We start from the raw sequence: 21,238 nt of genomic DNA, 5'->3' as shown, positions 1-21,238 counted from the left end.
AATGCAGGTGTAAGTATGACAGGCTAAAAAAGATTTCAGAGACATATGAAATACAGCATATGAACCTTATTTAGACCCGGACTCCAACAAATGAACTGTATAAAGACATTTATGAGTCAACTAGAGAAATCTAAACCCTGACTGGCTATTTGATGATATTTAACAGGTTTGTAAAAAAAATTTTAGGCATAATAATGAAACTACTGTTATATTTTTAAAAAGTAACAGTAGCCAGCCAGGCGCAGTGGCTCACTCCTGTAATCCTGGCACTTTGGGAGGCCATGGCAGGTGGATCATCAGGTCAGGAGATTGAGACCATCCTGGCCAACATGGTGAAACCCCGTCTCTACTAAAATAAATTAGCCAGGCATGGTGGTGTGCGCCTGTAATCTCAGCTACTTGGGAGGCTGAGGCAGGAGAATCGCTTGAACCCAGGAGGCGGAGGTTGCAGTGAGCCAAGATTGCGCCACTGCACTCCAACCTCCAACCTGGCGACAGAGCGAGACTCTGTCTCAAAAAAAAAAAAAAAAAAAAAAAAAAGCCAGGCACAGTGGTATGTGCCTGTAGTCTCAGCTACTCAGAAGGCTGAGGTGGGATGATTGCTTGAGCCCAGGAACTCAAGTCCTACCTAGGCAACATAGAAAAACCCAGTCTCTTAAAAAACAAACAAAAAAAAACAAAAAACAAAATGGCCAGGCACGGTGGCTCACACCTATAATCCCAGCACTTTGGGAGGCGGAGTTGGGCCAATCACCTGAGGTCAGGAGTTCAAGACCAGCCTGACCAACATGGAGAAACCCCATCTCTACTAAAAATACAAAATTAGCTGGGAGTGGTGGCACATGCCTGTAATGCTAGCTACTCCGGAGGCTGAGGCAGGAGAATCGCTTGAACCTGGGAGGCGGAGGTTGTGGTGAACCAAGATCGTGCTATTGCACTCCAGCCTGGGCAACAAGAGCAAAACTCCATCTCAAAAAAAAAAAAAAAAAAATTCTCACATTTTGTGCCAGTGTTCCTGAAGAGAAAGGAAAAAAAAACAATAGGCCAGGTGTGTTGGTTCACGCCTGTAATCCTAGCACTTTGGGAGGCCAAGGTGGGCATATTATTTGAGGTAAGGAGTTTGAGACCAGCCTGGCCACCATGGTGAAACCCCATCTCTACTAAAAATACAAAAATTGGCCAGACATGGTGGTGCATCCCTGTAGTCCCAGCTCCTCAGGAGGCTAAGGGAGGAAAATCACTTGAACCCAGGAGATGGAGGTTGCCGTGAGCCGAGATCGTGCCACTGAACTCCAGCCTGGGCCACAGAGTAAGACTGTCTCAAAACAAAACAAAACAAGACAGAAAAAGAAAGTGAGTCCTTGTCTTCTGGAAACACATACAAAGTTACTCAGCAATGGGGTAATATAATGCCTGGAATTTGCTTTAAAGTAGCTATAGGAAATTGTTATAAGTAAAACAAGATTGGTTATGTGTTGATTATTGAAGCTGGGCCATGGGTCATATTCCGTTCACTCTACTTTGGTATAAATAATAAAAAGCAGGAAAAAATACTTCATTACCTTTCTCAGTAGGAAAGCGGAAAAAGAGAAACTAATTAGAAGGACCATAATTTCAGCTATAACTATAGATAATACTACTGACAAATCTATTTGGTAATATAGCATGTTCTTGATATAACAAGCACAACATTTACTTCATTGAAAAACACAGACACAAAGAGATAAAACCTTGATCATAACGATCATTACAGCATTTATTATCCAAAGCCAGAAACAAAATCAAGGAACAAAATCAACTATGAAAGTCTCACATTCACGAATTTACTAATCACAGATTTGTCTTTTCATTATAGATCAAGGAGGTCCATGACATACATGGTAACTAGTAATTTTGCCAAGGTATAAACTTTAATCATAACAAATAGGCCGGGTGCGGTGGCTCAAGCCTGTAATCCCAGCACTTTGGGAGGCTGAGACGGGCAGATCATGAGGTCAGGAGATCGAGACCATCCTGGCTAATACGGTGAAACCCCGTCTCTATTAAAAAATACAAAAAACTAGCTGGGTGAGGTGGCAGGCGCCTGTAGTCCCAGCTACTCGGGAGGCTGAGGCAGGAGAATGGCATAAACCCGGGAGGCAGAGCTTGCAGTGAGCTGAGATCCGGCCACTGCACTCCAGCCTGGGCGACAGAGCGAGACTCCGTCTCAAAAAAAAAAAAAAAAAAAGAAAGAAATTACCAGTATATAGAGAAGAGTTAGGTATTAATGTGTGAACTTAACAGACCAGCTAACAACCATATCTTGAAGCAGTTTGTTGTTCTCTATTTCTTGATTCCATAACCAATTCAAAAATGTTTTCCTGGTAAAAGAAAGCCAACTGCTGATGACAGTAATAGAAATAAAGGAAGGATAAAGAGGTCTGAGGAAGTGACGACTATCAGTTGAAAATTAGAAATTTTAAATTAATTTTCTTGTTTTTCAGACAGTCTCACTCTGTCGCCCAGGCTGGAGTGCAGTGGCATGATCTTGGCTCACTGCAACCTCTGCCTCCCAGTTTCAAGTGATTCTCCATCCTCAGCCTCCTAAATAGCTGGGATTACAGGCATGAGCCACTATGGCCAGCCTTAAATTTATTTGTAAAGTAAAATGCTATTTGGGCACGGTGGCTCATGCCTATAATCCCAGCACTTTGGAAGGCTGAGGCAAGAGGATCACTTAAACCCAAGAGTTCAAGACCAGCCTGGGCAATATAGTGAGACTCTGTCTCTACAAAAAAATTCTAAAATTACCCAGGCACAATGGTACATGCTTGTAGTCCCAGCTACTTCAGAGGCTAAGGTAGGAGGATCACTTGAGCCCAGGAGTTGAAGACCAGCCTGTGCAACATAGTAAGACTCTTGTCTATTTAAAAATGAGATAATAACCTGAAGGGATTTCAATATAGTTTTACTGTATAAAGAAAAATCATTTGTTACCTAGTAAATCCAGTAATTATTCCACCACACTCCACCATAAAAAGTCAATGAATTAGATTGACTTCTTACCTTCAGAACGCTCCTCTTTTCCCTAATATACTTTCTGAATTATAACTGGAGCTCACGGTGATAATACACAGCATGTAACCCTGAACAAATGCGATTGGAGTACTCACACTCATCCAGCCCCAGCTGATAGGCTAGGTTCTGTAGGCCTCGTACCTTCTCCATCAAATTAGCCGTGGTGAGACTCCCCAGTTCTGAAACAGAATCATTTATTTCAACATCATTTCTTTCCACTCTTCTCTAGTAGCAACTTATTTGGGTTGGGAACTCTTGTTATACAAGTTTTCGAGCGTAATTACCACTGAATAAGTAGAAAATGGATCCGTAACTCCTCCCCCAATCTTATACACACACACACACACACACACACACACACACACACACACAAATCAGGGAATTTTCCCACTACGGCAAAATTCCTCAGATAAGCTTACCCACTTAAAAATAAACGAATTTGCATAAAAACAGAATTAGCCGGGCACAGTAGCACATGCCTGCAGTCCCAGCTACTTGGGAGGCTAAGGCAAGAGGATCGCTTGAGCCCAGGAGTTCAAGACCAGCCTGGGCAACATGATACCTCACCTGTATAAAAATAATACAAAAATTCAGCCAGGCACGGTAGCTCACACCTGTAATCCTGGCACTTTGGGAGGCCAAGGCAGGCAGATCACCTGAGGTCAGGGGTTCGAGACCAGCCTGGCCAACCTGGCGAAACCCTGTCTCTACTAAAAATATAAGGATTAGCTGGGTGTGGTGGCAGGCACCTGTAGTCCCAGCTACTCAGAAGGCTGAAACAGGAGAATCACTTTAACCCAGGAAGCAAAGGCTGCAGACAGCTGAGATTATACCACTGCACTCCAGCCTAGGCAACAAAGTGAGATTCCGTCTCGAAATAAAATAAAATAAAATAAAATTAGCTGGGTATGGTGGTGTATGCCTGTAGTCCCAGCTACTCAGGAGGCTGGGGTGGGAGGATCACCAGGAGGTCAAGGCTGCAGTGAGCCATGATGGCACCACCGCACTACAGTCTGGGTGACAGACGGAGACCCTTTCTCAAATAAAACAAGAAAAAATAATAAAATAACAAGTGTTTCATCTTCAGGAAACATTATTTATAACATTCGTTTGGAATACATCATTAAAATGTAAAACCTTGTCTTTTGATATAGCGTTAAGAAAGACTTGAAGACATATCTGATCTGACAAAATGGATATTGTCTCTACTGTTAATTGTAAGTCCACATTATTTCGACTTATAATAAAGTGGCAACAAAACTTACTATTCCCCATTTCCCTAAGTTTAGAAAACAAAGACTAAATAAAAATTTAAACTTTCCCTTCAAACCAAATTCCTATAAAAATCTTTAAGTTTACTAAGTAAAAAGACAGCATACTGTTGGAGGTTAGGAGCAAAAGGGAGTTGCTTAGGTCAGATCTCTTTCACCATCACAGTTACACTTCTGCAGTGGTGGTTTCACTATTGGGTGTTTCTGTGCTTGAGATATTTTGCAGGCCTTGCATTTGATGGATCAGTTGGTACCACCCAGATCAATAAACTGGTTCATCTGATCTTGTGGCCCCCACCCAGGAACTGACTCAGCACAAGAGGACAGTTCTGACTCCCTGTGATTTCATCTCCGGCCCAATCAATCAGCACTAGCAACTCACTGTCCCCCCAGCCCACCAAATTATCCTTAAAAACTCTGATCCCCAAATTCTTGGGGAGACTGAGTAATAAAAACAAACTCCAGTCTCCTGCACACACACACTCACACACACACGCAAAGACAATATTTAAACATTTTCTTTCCTGAATTTTTATTTAAACAGCACCCAATTCCTTTTAGGTTTAAGACACAGGTCAGTTTGCATAGAATATAATGCTATGATCCCTCATTAAAAATTTAGAGTTGCCTTAAGAAATACATGCTGATGAGATATTATAAAAATGTCTGTTTGAAACATTAGAAGAATGAACCTGAGATGCCCTTGAGACTTAATTTTTCCATGGCAGGAGGAGGGAATCTGCATTTAAGCATTTCATGAAGAACAATGAATTACTTCTAAAACCAAATAAAGGTGTTTTTTTAATCTCATTTATCATGCCACAGTCATTATCTACACCTAGCATAAGTAGACTTTCTTGATATGCTCAGCTGTTTAAATACCTCAAGAATCCCAGGTTTTTACCTTAATTTCAGTCTATTACTTCACAATCATCATGAATCTTATCACCAGAAGGATGATAAAATAAATAAAGTAGGGCAAAAATCATGGAAAATTAATGTTTTTTAATTTAAATTTCCACTTTGTGATTGAGTTTCAAATCATTTATCAAACAACGATATTCACTACTTATAATATTCTTTATAGAAGAAATTGATGGGATAAAAAAATAAAAAATAGGCCGGGCGCGGTGGCTCAAGCCTGTAATCCCAGCACTTTGGGAGGCCGAGGCGGGCGGATCACAAGGTCAGGAGATCGAGACCACAGTGAAACCCCGTCTCTACTAAAAATACAAAAAATTAGCCGGGCGCGGTGGCGGGCGCCTGTAGTCCCAGCTACTCAGGAGGCTGAGGCAGGAGAATGGCGGGAACCCGGGAGGCGGAGCTTGCAGTGAGCCGAGATCGCGCCACTGCACTCCAGCCTGGGCGACAGCGTGAGACTCCGTCTCAAAAAAAAAAAATAAAATAAAAAAATAAAAAATAAAAAATAGGTCTTAACCCACTAAGAGGTTGTCATTTAATAGTACTGATAATATATGGCAGTAAATTCTAAATAAGGCACTTGTGTTATACTGGAAAGAGACTAGACTTAAAAGAGCACAGTTTATGCTGGGCGCGGTGGCTCACACCTGTAATCCCAGCAGTCTGGGAGGCTGAGGTGGGTGGATCACTGGAGGTTAGGAGTTCGAGACCAGCCTGGCCAATATGGTGAAACCCCATCTCTACCAAAAATACAAAAATTAGCCGGGTGTGGTAGGGGGTGCCTGTAGTTCCAGCTACTCAGGAAGCTGAGGCAGGAGAATCGCTTGAACCCAGGAGGCGGAGGCTGCAGTGAGCCGAGATCGCACCACTGCACTCCAGCCTGGGCAACAAGAACGAGACTCCATCTGAAAAAAAAAAAAAAATCAGAGTTAAAATTTTTTAACTTTTTTTTTTTTTTTTTTTTTGAGATAGAGTCTTGCTCTGTCAGCCAGGCTGGAGTGCAGTGGAACAATTGCTCACCACAACCTCCATCTTCTAGGTTCAAGTGATTCTCCTGCCTCAGCCTCCAGAGTAGCTGGGATTACAGAAGCTTGCCACCATGTCTGGTTGATTTTTGTATTTTTAGTAGAGACATGGTTTTGTTTTGTTTTTTTTTTTTTGTTTTTTTTTTGAGACGGAGTCTCGCTCTGTCGCCCAGCCCAGGCTGGAGTGCAGTGGCGCGATCTCTGCTCACTGCAAGCTCCGCCTCCCGGGTTCACGCCATTCTCCTGCCTCAGCCTCCCGAGTAGCTGGGACTACAGGCGCCCACAACCGCGCCCGGCTAATTTTTTGTAATTTTTAGTAGAGACGGGGTTTCACCGTGGTCTCGATCTCCTGACCTTGTGATCCGCCCGTCTCGGCCTCCCAAAGTGCTGGGATTACAGGCGTGAGCCACCGCGCCCGGCCGTAGAGACATGGTTTTGTTATGTTGGTCAGTCTGGTCTCAAACTCCTGACCTCAGGTGATCTGCCCGCCTCAGCCTCCCAAAGTGCTGGGATTACAGGCGTGAGTCACGCCCAGCCAAATTTTAACTCATTCTATCTTGGTTAACTTATGAACTTTGAATATAATCATACCCAACTCACAGGACCTTTATGGGAATTAAATCAAAAAATTTATGTTAGAGCTATTCGTTAACTGTATTATACAAAATCAAGGTCACATTAGAAGAATTTAGCAGCAGCAGCAGAATTCACTAAGACTGAGTCTTGAATTGGCAGGATTTCTACACATGGAAAAGGTAGAGAAGGGCATTACAGACATGAAAAACTACAAATAAGGAAGTTTAAATGAGAAGTCTGAAGCCAAAAATACTTGTAAGGAAACGGAAAAAAAATGGAGAGGTGGTTTAAGGAAAAACATAAATACCCAGTTAAAAGTGTAACCAGCATCACTTACCTTTCAACATGTCGATGTCATCACGTTCTATCTCAGCCATCCATTTGGGCGGAGAACTAGTAATAGGCTGTCAAAAAATAATATATCCATTCAGACACATAGAAAGTATGAAGAGACCCTATTATTTTTATAAGAAATGTAGCCTGGGCCAGATGCGGTGGCTGCCAAGGTGGGCGGATTACTTGAGGTCAGGAGTTTGAGACCCGCCTGGCCAACAGGCAGAAACCCCATCTCTACTAAAAATACAAAAAAAATTAGCCAGGCGTGGTGGCACACACCTGTAAACTCAGCTACTCGGGAGGCTGAGGCACGAGAATTGCTTGAACCTCTTGAATGTGGGAAGCAGAGGTTGCAGTGAACCAAGATCGTGCCACTGTACTCCAGCCTGGGTGAGAGTATTACTCTGTCTCAAAAAACAAAAAGAAAAAATGCAGCTTGTCACATAGCCTTCAGGTTGTTTGAAAATACTGGCAGATTATAAGTTAAAAAACCTGGATTTCTGCAGGTTTAGATACGGCCTACAAATAGTCACTGTAAAAAACATGGCTCATCTTTAAAGTCAGTCTCAGAGAAATTATTGTGGAAGAACAGGTATGACCACTATTACTGGTTTATGCAGAACAAGTTAGTATAGCAATGAAAGAAATTACTTGAAATTCAGATCTGGTGAAAGACTCCAATTCAACTGTTTGAAACGCTAATCAGTAAGTAACATTCTCTGGCATAGGGGAAGATTCAAAGAAGAATCAAGAATGAGAAAATCCTCATTCTAAATAAGAGAAGTCTAGAATGGTCATGACTTGGAATTTCACAATTTTATTGTAGGTTTTAGAAAACTTCGAAATTTTACAATTTTTCATTTATGAAAGTGAACTTAAAACTATGAAAGAAGGGACGGGCGCGATGGCTCACGCCTGTAATCCCAGCACTTTGGGAGGCCAAGGCGGGAGGATCAAGAGGTCAGGAGATCCAGACCATCCTGGCTAGCACGGCGAAACCCCGTCTCTACTGAAAATACAAAAAAAAAATTAGCCCCGTGTGGTGGCGGGCGCCTGTAGTCCCAGCTACTCCGGAGGCTGAGGCAGGAGAATGGCATGAACCTGGGAGGTGGAGCTTGCAGTGAGTCGAGATCGCGCTACTGCATTCCAGCCTGGGCAACAGAGTGAGACTCCGTCTCAAAAACAAACAAACAAAACCGGCAGAGCACAATGGCTCAAGCCTGTAATCCCAGCACTTTGGGAGGCCGAGACGGGCGGATCACGAGGTCAGGAGATGGAGACCATCCTGGCTAACACGGTGAAACCTGTCTCTACTAAAAAATACAAAAAACTAGCCGGGTGAGGTGGCGGGCGCCTGTAGTCCCAACTACTCGGGAGGCTGAGGCAGGAGAATGGTGTGAACCTAGGAGGCGGAGCTTGCAGTGAGCCGAGATCGCGCCACTGCACTCCAGCCTCGGCCACAGAGCGAGACTCTGTCTCAAAAAAGAAAAAAAAAAAAAAAAAAAAAAAAAAAAAAACCATGAAAGAAAGTCCATTCTTAGAATAGCTCTGGGTCAGCAGTTTAACGCTAGTTGCACACGAGAATCACCTATGTAACTTTTAAAAATATAAATGCCTTGGCCACACTCCAGACATAATGATTTAGAATATGAGGGGTAGGGAAGGGTCCAGTGGAAAAAGTAGAGCAAGGGACTCCTCATATGTGTTTTTCTTTTTTTTATTATTATTTTTTCTTGGTGCTCATTTGTTACAGTGCATTTTTCAAGAGCTCCATAGCTGCATGTTGATGATTCTGTCATGCACAAAAGGTAGAGTTGAGAAACATTATTTCAGCTTTGCATCCTTCTCTTTTTTTAATTAAAATGTACTCAGTACCTATTATGTGACAAGCAAAACACTTTACACGCATCAGGCCATTTACCTCCAAATCAACTCTATAAAGTAGGTGTTATTTTTCCCATTTTTCACATTAAAAAAAAATAATAACAGGTACAATAGCTCACACCTGTAATCCTAATGCTATGGGAGGCTGAAGCAGGAGGATCACTTGAACCCAGGAGTTCAAGACCAGCCTGGGAAACACAGTGAGACCTCATCTCCACAAAAAATTTTAAAAGGCCAGGCCCGGTGGCTCACACCTGTAATCCCAGCACTTTGGGACGCTGAGGTGGGTGGATTACTTGAGGTCAGGAGTTTGAGACCAGCCTGGCCAACATGGTGAAACCCCAACTCTACTAAAAATACAAAAATTAGCTAGGCATGGTGGTGGGCACCTGTAATCCCAGCTACTTAGAAGGCTGTGGCAGGAGAATTGCTTGAACCTGGTAAGTGGAAGTAGCAGTGAGCCAAGATTGCACCACTGCACTCCAGCCTGGGCGAAAAGTGAGACTTTGTCATAAATTAAATAAAATAAAAAAAAAAAGAGAGATCTGAGCTTTTACCCAGGAGCGAAACTTTGGATCGACCTCAGTAGGTAAGGGATATTACTTATATTACTTACACTTTTGAAGGAAGCTGCAAATTCAGCAACACCTGGTACTAAAAGAAAAACAAAACAATATTTATTCAATAAGTATGATTGCTCAGGCATAGAAGATCCAAATAATAAGAAAATAAGAAAACAGCTTTGTCTGTTTTCTTATAGTTTAGAACAAGAGAAAGAATAAACCAATAACTATAATACTGTTTCAGTCCTCAAAGAAAGATGCCAGGGCTATGGGAAGACCAAAAATGGGAAGCTAAGTCAGACCCAGGGGGGCATAAAAAGCTTCTCAAGGAAAATAATGCCTCAACTGAACTTGGAAGGACCAGGAGTTAGCTGGTTGGGAGGGTGGTAAGATACAATATCTCTTACCAGAAACTTTAAACTGCCTTTTTAGAGATGCTATTCTGTCAATCCAATTTTATTTATTTTAGGTTTCTCACAGAAAGAATCACATTAAAAGGCAGAAAAATAAAAATCAGGGCTGGGTATTCTGGGAAGCCAAGGCAGGAGGATCACTTGAAGATCAGCCTGGGCAACAAGGCAAGACTCCAGACTCTACAAAAAATTAAAAAACTGGGCCGGGTGCGGTGGCTCATGCCTGTAATCCCAGCACTTAGGGAGGCTGAAGCAGGTGAATCACTCGAGCTCAGGAGTTGGAGACCAGCCTGGGCAATATAGTGAAACCTTATCTCTACAAAAAATATAAAACTTAGCCAGGCATAGTGACATGCACCCCAGTCCTAGCTACTTGGAAGGCTTGAGCCCAGGAAGTTGAGGCTGCAGTGAGCCATGATCACACCACTGCACTCCAACCTGGGCAACAGAGCAAGACCCTGTCCCCCAAAAAAACAAAAAACAAAACACAAAAAAACAGTTAGTTGGGCATGGTAATGCACACCTATAGTCCTAGCTACTCAGGACGCTGAGGCAGGAGGACGGCTTGAACTCAGAAGTTGGAGGCTGCAGTAAGCTATCATTGTGACATTGCACTTTAGCCTCGGTGATAGAATGAGACTCTGTCTCTAAAAAAATAAATAATTAAAATAAGATCTTTGCCTGAGCTCAGGAGTTCGAGACCAGTCTGGACAACACAGTGAAACCCCGTCTCTACTAAAATACAAAAGATTAGCCAGGTGTGGCAGCATGCACCTATAGTCCCGGCTACTTGTGAGGCTGAGGCAGGAGAATTGCTTGAACCCGGGAAGTAGAAGTTGCTGTGAGCTGAGATCACCCCACTGCACTCCAACCTGGGCAACAGAGCGAGACTCTGTCTCAAAAAAAAAAAAAAAAAAAAAAAAAAAAAAGTTCAATCTCACCAAAAAGGAAATACAAAATGAAAGTAATAGATGAGTAACATCTAATACTGGCTAGAATGTGAGGAAAGGGGCCCTCATACAGTTATTCTCTTCCATGTATACAAAGATATGTATACCTGAGTATTCACTGATAAACTATCTGTAAAATCAAAAACTAGATATAGGCTGGGCACAGTGTCTCACACCTGTAATCCTAGCACTCTGAGAAGCCAAGGTGGAAAGACGGCCTGAGGCCAGGAGTCCAAGACCAGTCTGGGCAACACGGTGAGACCCTGTCCCCTGCAAAAATTTTTTTTAAATAGCTGGTTGTGGTGGTGCATGCCTGTGGTCCCAACTACTCAGGAGGCTGAAGTGAGAGGATCACTCGAGCCCAGGAGGTTGAGGCTGTAGTCAGCTGTGATCATGCCACTGCACAAAGCCTGGGTGACAGTGAGACCCTGGCTCAAATTAAAACAACAACAACAACAACAAAAACTAGATATAACTTAAGTTTCCAAATAATGTGTGAATATATAAACTATAATATATCCATACAATGAAATGAAGTAGACATACACATACCAAGATGGAACTGTTCATATGTGGAGTAAGTTAAGTGGCAGGCCACATGTATAACTCCATCATTATGAACAAAAAAAAAATCCCTCTTATATATACTTTAAAAATTATTATTTCCTTATCTGTATAAGTATAAAACAGGTCAAAAGGATGTCTACCTTTTTTTTTTTTTTTTGAGACAGAGCTTCACTCTTTGTTGCTCAACCTGGAGTACAATGGAGTGATCTCAGCTCACTGCAACCTCCGCTCACTGCAACCTACACCTTCCAGGTTCAAGCAATTCTCCTGCCTCAGTCTCCCAAACAGCTGGGATTACAGGCATGTGCCACCACGCCCAGATAATTTTTTGTATTTTTAGTAGAAACTGGGTTTCACCATGTTAGCCAGGCTGATCTCAAACTCCTGATGTCAGGTAATCCGCCCACCTCGGCCTCTCAATGTGCTTGGACTACAGGCATGAGCCACCACACCTGGCCGGAGTTGTACCTTTTACAAGGATTTGTGCGATTAAAAGTGATTAACTTTGTAAGAGTGGGCCAGGTGCAGTGGTTCAGGCCTCTAATACCAGCACTCTGGGAGGTCAAGGCAGGCAGATCATCTGATGTCAGGAGTTTGAGACCAACGTGGCCAACATGGTGAAACCCCGTCTCTACTAAAAACACAAAAAATTAGCCAGGCGTGGTGGCACGCACCTGTAGTCCCAGCTACCTGGGAGGCTGAGGCAGGAGAATCGCTTGAATCCTGAGGCAGAGGATGCAGTGACCTGAGTGCACCACTGCACTCTACCCTGGGAGACAGAGAGAGACTCTGGTTCAAACAAAACAATTATTATTGCTTAAAGGCTCCTTATTTTCTGAGTTGCACTGTGTTCTGAAAAAATTAAAACACCAAACAGCTATTCTTAACACTGGACTTCAGTCTCTTCTCTTTGAAATAAAATAAAACTTTAATCATTAAAGTTAAATGATAACTCTTCAGGCTGGTCTGATGGTAGTGGGTTATCAGAACTTCTTTTTTTTTTTTTTTGAGACAAAGTCTCACTCTGTCACCCAGGCTGAAGTGCAGTGGCACGATCTCTGCTCACTGCAGCCTCCGCCTCTTGGGTTCAAAAGATTCTCATGCCTCAACCTCCTGAGTAGCTGAGATTACAGGCGTGTGCCACTACATCCAGCTAATATTTCTATTTTTTTTTTAGTAGAGACAGGGTTTCGCCATGTTGGCCACGCTGGTCTCAAACTCCTGACCTCAGGTAATCCTCCCAACTCGGCCTCCCAAAGTGCTGGGATTACGGGCATGAGCCAACAGGCTCAGCCAGTTATCAGAACTTATTAATGTTAGCGTCACTAAAGTTTGTATACAATCCCCCACTGCTAAATTTGACTAGCTTCAAAATAAATAAAAATTTACCAAATAAGTAAATGATAACTCTTTAAAAATCTGTTTAAAAAGGAGCATTGTTTCTCCTATATTGACTCTGATATAAAAAAAGCAAAAACTTACATTGTTCTGGCCAAAGATCTGGTGAGGCACGGTCAAGTTTTTCAAAACTTAGCAAAGATGCTTCCAGATCTGTCCCTAGAACAAAACATCCAGATGAACCAAGAAGATAGGAAACACATTAATGTATATGACACTTCAATCTCAAAGGACATAAACTGGAACACTCACCTGGAAGTCTAGAGATATGAGTTCTGTAACTATTGATGCCACTGGTCCGTGATAGAATACAAATACATCATTCTCCCTTACCAAACCTCACTCTTTCAATCTATGAATGGGAGTGATATTTTATTGGGAGTGTTAAGAAAAATGAGTATCAATAAACCCACGTGCATTTTCATTCATACTCTTGTGCTTTCCTCCAGTTACAATGAATTAAGTGTTTCTACTTCCATGAAACAGACTCTTCTGATAGCACTCTAGATGCCACCTTCTTTTGCTTTGTCAAGGACATCACTTGAATATCATCTTTCTCATGTACCATCAGTTTCTACCTTCTCTAGCCTCATGCTCAGTAGCAATCAGGCGGGTTGCAGAATCTGTGCTTAAAAAAAAAAAAAAAAAAAAAAAAAAGCCGGGCGCGGTGGCTCAAGCCTATAAACCCAGCACTTTGGGAGGCTGAGACGGGCGGATCACAAGGTCAGGAGATCGAGACCATCCTGGCTAACCCAGTGAAACCCCGTCTCTACTAAAAACTACAAAAAACTAGCTGGGCGAGGTGGCAGGCGCCTGTAGTCCCAGCTACTCGGGAGGCTGAGGCAGGAGAATGGCGTAAACCCGGGAGGCGGAGCTTGCAGTGAGCTGAGATCTGGCCACTGCACTCCAGCCTGGGCGACAAATCAAGGAAAAAAAAAAAAAAAAAAAAAAAACCCAGCCGGACGTGGTGGCTCACACCTGTAATCCCAGCACTTCAGGAGGCCAACACGTGAATCACAAGGTCAGGAGTTCAAGACCAGCCTGGCCAACATGGTGAAACCCTGTCTCTACTAAAATACAAAAAATTAGCTGGGTGTAGTGGCAGGCACCTGTAATCCCAGCTACTTGGGAGGCTGAGGGACGAGAATCGCTTAAACCCGGGAGGCAGAGGTTGCAGTGAGCCAAGATCGCACCACTGCACTCCAGCCCAGGCAACAGAGTGAGATTCCATCTCAAAAAACAAAAAACAAAAAACAAAACAAAACAAAACAAAAAACCACCAGGGCAGGCAGGGTGCCTCATGCCTATAATCCCAGCACTTTGGGAGGCCAAGCTCAAGAGTTCAAGAGCAGCCTGGGCAACACAGTGAAACCTGGCTGGGCGTGGTGGTGTACCCTTGTAGTCAGTCCCAGCTACTCAGGAGGCTGAGGTGGGAGAGTGACTTCAGCCTGGCAGGTCGAAGCTGCAGTGAGTAAGCTCTGTTTGTCCCACTGAACTCCAGCCTGGATGACAAAGTGGGACACTGCTTTAAAAAAAAAAAGAAAAGAAAAGAAAACCAAAAACCCTTTCTCTTGACCCCATGACCTCTTCCATACCCCCTTCACTGCAAAAGTTCTTATGTTGTCTTTTCTGCTGTCTCTACTTACTTACATCACTCTCTCTCCTTAATGTACAACAATCAGGCTTCTGTCCCTACATACATAGAAACTGCTATTGTCAAGGCATCTATGACCTATGTTGCCAAATCCAGAGGTCACTTCTCTATTCCATCTTTTTTTTTTTTTTTTTTTTTGAGACGGAGTTTCGCTCTTGTCTCCTAGTCTAGAGTGTAATAATGTGATCTAGGCTCACTGCAACCTTAGCCTCCCAGGTTCAAGTGATTCTCCTGCCTCAGCCTCCTAAGTAGCTGGGATGACAGGCACATGCCACCATGCCCCACTAATTTTTTATTTTTAGTAGAGATGGGGTTTCACCACGTTGGCTAGGCTGGTCTCGAACTCCTGACCTCAGGTGATCCACCTGCCTCGGCCTCCCAAAGTGCTGGGATTACAGGTGTGAGCCACCATACTCAGCCTATTCTGTCTCATGTGATGTTTTTGCAGCATCCACACACCCCGCTTCTATAAAACTACTATGCTGGTTTCTCTCCTACCTCACTGACTCTCCTTTTTCCTTCTCCTTTTTCACTCAGGCCCCATCCTACACTGGCTCCTCTCTCTACCTCACTTTAGTGGCATAAATTGAAACACACAGAAAACAGGAAAATACTGGGTAGAAGAAGAGGGTGGTCCCCCGGCAAAGGCCGCACCCTCAAGTCTGGAAACCTGCGGCCAGAAATGGGAACAGGCTTTCCTGTTTTCATGCCCAAAAGTTGGCTTTTGGCCCACCATGCCCCACTATTCTATACCCATGTAAACCCCAAACTCCAGGCTCCACAAGGAGGTGAACAGAAGGGCAGAAGAACTGCAGAGAGAAGAGAAGGAGCATCTGAATGCCAAGAGAAGTTTGGCTGGGGACGGTCAGAGATGAGATCAGCCACTGAATAGCCAAACTCCAGGGATAGATCACCTTCCCACTCCCTCCCCTTTCCAGCTCCCCATCCATCCCGCTGAGAGCCACCTCCACCACCCAATAAAACTCATACATTCACCATCCTTCAAGTCCATGTGCAATCTGATTCTTCCTGGACACCAGACAAGGACCCTGGTACCAAGAGGGCACTGAGTCACTTAACACTTAAGCATCTGCAGACAGCAAAGCTAAAAGAGTGCACTGGCTGGGCACGGTGGCTCATGCCTGTAATCCCAGCACTTCGGGAGGCCGCGGCGGGTGGATCACTTGAGGTCAGGAGTTCAAGACCAGCCTGGCCAACATGGTGAAACGCTGTCTCTACTAAAAATACAAAAATTGGCCAGGTGTGGGGGCACACACCTGTAATGCTAGCTACTGGGGAGGCTGAGGCAGGAGAATCATTTGAACCTGGGAGGTGGAGGTTGCAGTGAGCCAAGATCATGCCACTGCACTCTAGCCTGGGCAACAGAGCGAGACCCTATCTCAAAAAAACAACAACAAAAAAAGAGTGCACTGTTATACATGCCCATTTGGGCTTTGGGAGTCACAGGAACCCACCCCTAGATGCTACCATGGGGCTGGAGCCCAAAAGTGCTCGCCCTGACTCCTACACCCGCCCATCTGCATGCTCCCCCTCCCGTAAAAGGTTTGAGTGCACAAAGACAAGCCACACCCCTGTCGCATATCCTGGGGTTAGGGAACTCTCCTGTTTCAACATGAGGACTTTATCTTCATCTGTATGCCAATGATTCCATATTTACATTTCCATTGCCAACCTTTCTAAAGAACTACAAAGGTTTATGTCCAAGTGGTTATTTGAATCCCTCTCTATTTACATATGAAAAAACCGCTTAAGGTCAGATGCAGTGGTGCACGCCTGTAATCCCAGCACTTTGGGAGGCCGAGATGGGTGGATTGCTTGAGTTTGAGACCAGCCTGGCCAACATGGCGAAACCCCATCTCTACAAAAAGCAAAAAATTAGCCAGGTGTGGTGGTGTCAGCCTGTAGTCCCAGCTACTTGGGAGGCTGAGGTGGCAGGATGGCTTGAGCCCAGAGGTGGTGGCTGCAGTGAGCTAAGATCACACCACTGCACTCCAGCCTGGGTATAAGAGCCACACCTTGTCTCAAAAAAAAAAAAAAAAAAAAAAAATTCCCACTTAAACCTAATTATCTTCAAAACCATATTCCCCCAATCTTCTCCCATCTCAAGAAATAGCACTACCATAAACCCTACTTCTCAAATCGAAAACCCAGATGTCATCCTTCATGCATTCTTTTCCTTCACCCTTCCATAACCAATCCATGAGTAAATCTAGTCATTTCTACCTTCAAAATACATCCTGAAATCGAATAACCCGAGGAACCACCACTTCCCTCTTGGACTACTTCAACAGCCTCTTAACAGATCTCTCTGCTCCCATTCTTACCCTTTCCCCTTCACGTCCCCAAATCTATTCTCTATAAAGAGGCCAGAAATGATTTTTTAAAATGTCAATCAGTTCGTGTCACTCTGCAGCTTAAAGTTCCTCCCAGTTAAATCTGTGAATGTGTATCTACCATATTCTATAAAATCTTACTCAGCCTCTGCCTAATTCTTTGACATCATTTCTCTTCCACTCTTCCCTTGCACAGAGTAGTACTCAATATTAACATTCGTTGAGTTTTTATTGTATGCTCAGTATGCTAACCAGTTGCATAACTAGTTCATTTAATGCTATAAACAGCGGTTCTTAACATTTTCTGGGTAAGCCACATCTTTGGAAATCTGGGAAAAAAAATGAACTCACTCCCCAGAAAATACACATATGTACAAAATTTTTCAACATGTACTTTTCTCTAAACTGAATTTGTTTTGCCAAATATCCCAAAGGAATTTCCAATGGCATTTTAATTGTAAAGAACTCAACTAATACACTGCCTTAACTAAAGCATTAAAAATTAGCTTCTCTTTGTTACCAATTTCTGAGGAATGTTCAACCATAACAAAAATAAAGTTATTGGGCCAGGTGCGGTGGCTCGTGTCTGGAATCCCAGTGCTTTGGGAAGCTGAGGCAGGAAGACTGTCTGAGCCCAGGAGTTTGAGACCAGCCTGGGCAACATAGTGAGACTTTATCTCTACAAAAAATAATAAGGCAGGGCACGGTGGCTCACGTCTGTAATCTTAGCACTTTGGGAGGCTGAGGTGAGTGGATCACCTGAGGTCAAGAGTTTGAGACCAGCCTGGGCAATATGGTGAAACCCTGTCTCTACTAAAAATACAAAAATTAGCCAGGTGTGGTGGTGTGTGCCTGTTATCCCAGCTACTGGAGAGGCTGAGGCATGAGAATTACTTGAACCCAGGAGGCAGGGATTGCAGTGACCCGAGATCGTGCCATGGCACTCCAGCCTGGGTGACAGAGTGAGACTCCGTCTCAAAACAAAATAAATAATAATAACAATAAATTAGCTGGGCATGGTGGTGTGAGCCTATAGTACCAGCTACTTGGGAGGTTGAGACGGGAGGATAGCTTGAGCCTTTGAGGGTGCAGTGAGCTATAATCATACCACTGCATTTCAGCATGGGCAATAGAGTGAGAGAGACCCTGTCTCTAAAAGAAAATTTTTAAAAAAATTATTGGGGGTACAATCTAATAACCTACACGGGTGACCTTATGATACCACAGTCTGGGATAGAACTCAGACTCTGCTGTGAGTCTTACTCTCATAAATTAAGTAATTAGATGGCTGTATTTGAATTTCAGTTTTCTCCTTTTCAAAGAAGCTCCAGCAAATTTATCACGAAAAAGACAAAAGAGTAAATGACAAACATTTTCAAGTCAATGTTATCTGAATTAAATTTTAAAGACAGTGACAGGTGGAACACTAAAAATAGAAGTGAGAGAGCTAGGCCATGGAATATTTTGGAATGAGATACTTACTGAGACGTTGAATTTAAGTTCAAAGTGCTTGACTTGATTTTTTCAGATTAAAAGAAAACATTAGGTGGAGAGGAGTAAAACTTTGTAAGAGATGAGAATGAAGACTTTTAAAAATCAAGAGTGCAAATAAAGTGACCATAGGGATGGCTAGAAGACCAAAGGAAAAAAATTTAACATTTTTAATACTCTTCCTGGCCAAAGAAAGGAAACTAAATTGAGAGAAGGCAAGGAAAAAAAAAACCAAACTCAAGGAACACATCTCTAAAATCCCCAAAATTTGTAAAAACAATTTTAAAATAAACTAAAAAATTTAATAACAATTACCTCTATTTCTATCACTTGGCTTTTTAAAAAAATTGTGGTGAAATATACATAAATTTTACCATTTTAATAACTTTTAAGTATAGAGTTCAGTGGTATTAAGTACATTAATTGTGCAATCATCACATTCATTTCCAGAACATTTTCACCTTCCCAAACTGAAATTTGGTACCCATTAACAATAACTCCCTATTCCCTTTTTAAATGCCTTTCTTTCTGGCGAGAGAAGGACATTTTTGCAAGAGAGCACCCAGGAAGGAGAATCTCTTTTGACTCCAAACATCCAAATTTCTTGTTTTTCCTTCTTTTTTTTTTGAGACGGGGTCTCGCTTTGTCACTCAGACTGGAGTGCAGTGACATGAACATGGTTCACTGCAGCCTCCACCCCCAGGCTCAAGTGATTCTCTTGCCTTAGCCCCCCAAGTAGCTGGGACTACAGGTGCACGGCACCACACCCAGATAATTTTTGTATTTTTTTGTAGAGATGGGGTTTCACCATGTTGTCTAGGCTCGTCTTCAACTCCTGAGCTCAGGCAATCTGCCTGCCTCAGCCTCCCAAAGTGCTGGGATTAGAAGTGTGAACCACCACGCCCGGCCATAATTTCTAACACAGTATGTACCTGTGCTCACAAAATTTAAGACTCGGTTAAACGTAAAACTTAAGATCAAGTAATATATTATTTCTGCACATATCTAATCAATCTTTCAATACATGTTAATTAAAGACCTACTGTTCGTCAGGCACTGTGCTAAACCTGGGATCCAGCTATGAACAAGACAAACTTGTAATTTATAATCTAGCGTACAAGGGGCAAAGTTAACATAGTAACTATGCTGACAAGGAAGATACTGAGGCAATGAATAATGGTGGGGAAGGGCAACTCCAGATACTGTGTTCTAAGAAAGACTCTTTGGGAGGTGACATCTAAAAAGAGAACTGAAACTGGAAAAAAAAAAAAAAAAAAAAGTGTGTATGTTTGAGTCATCTTTTGGTCTCCCAAAGCACCTAGCATTATGCCTTTCATGTAGTAGGTACTCAATACAGCTCACCTTGGCTTCAATTTCTTCATTCCTGCAATGAACTTCCAAGATTCCTTCCAAATACAAAATCTGTTTGTCTAAGGGAGGGAAACCTATATATCAATAAAATCGATATATAGTTGGGATGCGGATGGTAGAACTAAAAATGAGTTTAAAAATGACTGCAAGACCCTCTCTAAAGCAGAACCAAAAGCAAAAGCATGGGAGTATACCAAAACAACTTGTTACTTGAGATGACTTGCATTTTACACAACATATAAACAGAAATCGTTCATTCACTCAGCCTTAAGAAACAACACGTAAAGCAGATGAAAGAGCGGTTGCGACCTGTGCAAGACAACACTTAAAAGCTCAATACTCATTCTCCTCGCGACTCTCTCGGCGAGGGGCCGAGAACGTCCCCCGCTTCTCTTGCTGCCACGGCAATGGTCCCAAACTGAGGAGACAGGAGAGAGATCATGTTTCTCTTGCGGTTCACTATCGAGATGGGGTCAGCCAGCAGCCCCTGCGAGGGTTTGAGAATCGTTCCATCTGTGCGCTCAATCAGAAGAGAACTGATCCTTTCAATGGGATACCCCAAGGAGAAAACTACAGTAAGGCACGTCCTCCAGTAACATCTCCTCCTCTACCCTCAGCCTCGCCCAAATAGAGATAAGGAAGGGCCAGGGCGACCCCTGTCCTTTTACCCAGAATGAGTCCCTCCCTAGTGCCCTCCTCCACACGCCTGGTACAGAGCAGGGAAACTGGGCACCTCTGAAGCTGCTGCGAAGAACCGGTGAGCTGAAGACGGCGATGGATCGCAAGAAAAAAAACAAAAGGGAAATGAGAAGAGCCCAAGAAAGAAATGTATGTTCGAGGGGCAGAGACAGAGTGGATGTTCCCCATACAGCAAAGAAGGAGGCTGCAGGCAAACATCCCTAAGCCGGCTCTTACCGTCTGTGGGAGACGCCATCTTCCAACCCATGTCACGTGACGTGGCCAACCGTCGGCGGGAAAACGAGGATCCATAAGCCACGCCCCCAAAGAGAAACCCTATCCCCAACTCGCAGCCACGTCTCATTCCCTCGCCTCATAGGGCAATCTTCGCCCAGCCCCTCCCCTCATCATAGCCACGCCCCTTATGCAGTTGTTGAGGTGGAGCGACAGCAAAATTCTTGGAGGGTCTTATTTACTTTGCTCAGTGAAGGGGTGGGGCCTCGGTTGCGTCCTTGGCCAATCGGAGTTCCAGGTTAGGGGGGCGTCTCCTCCGTGTGCTCAGTATGGAGTGTCCAAGTCGGGGGCGTCTTCTCTACCTCCGCCAACGGCATTGGCTGAGGTAGGAGAGGGTGCGAGCATTTTCGCTCCTGACCAATCACTTATCCCCAGGACTGGGGTGTGAGAGGAGGAATCAGGTGTTAGGACGAGTGATTGGCTGAAGAAAATAGT

The 21,238-nt window shown here is 43.5% G+C and overlaps 1 protein-coding gene across 10 annotated transcripts in view; it reads right to left on the bottom strand.

The window, feature by feature from the left end:
- LIN52 (lin-52 DREAM MuvB core complex component) overlaps positions 1–20,784 on the bottom strand; it is a 119,230-nt gene extending 98,446 nt beyond the window's left edge. For 6 of the 10 annotated variants that reach the window (XM_065549065.2, XM_005561750.5, XM_065549067.2 and 3 more), the window contains exons 1-5: positions 20,747–20,784; positions 13,046–13,120; positions 9,687–9,724; positions 7,188–7,254; positions 3,153–3,236 (exon numbers count right to left, since the gene is read on the bottom strand). In XM_065549065.2, coding sequence (XP_065405137.1) covers positions 3,153–3,236; positions 7,188–7,254; positions 9,687–9,724; positions 13,046–13,120; positions 20,747–20,777 — 295 coding nt within the window. In that variant the 5' untranslated portion in view covers positions 20,778–20,784. Of the gene's footprint in view, positions 1–1,079; positions 1,316–3,152; positions 3,237–5,914; positions 6,155–7,187; positions 7,255–9,686; positions 9,725–13,045; positions 13,121–20,746 lie in introns of those variants that run through there. The other 4 variants (XM_065549066.2, XM_045396734.3, XM_065549068.2 and 1 more) reach the window with 3 other exon arrangements.
- Positions 20,785–21,238: the final 454 nt, after the last annotated feature.

Source organism: Macaca fascicularis, chromosome 7 (genome assembly GCF_037993035.2).
Source record: "Macaca fascicularis isolate 582-1 chromosome 7, T2T-MFA8v1.1".
NCBI classification, from domain to species: Eukaryota; Metazoa; Chordata; class Mammalia; order Primates; family Cercopithecidae; genus Macaca; species Macaca fascicularis.
Note: the sequence above shows the minus strand (reverse complement) of the source record. Positions and strands in the feature narration are given on the sequence as shown.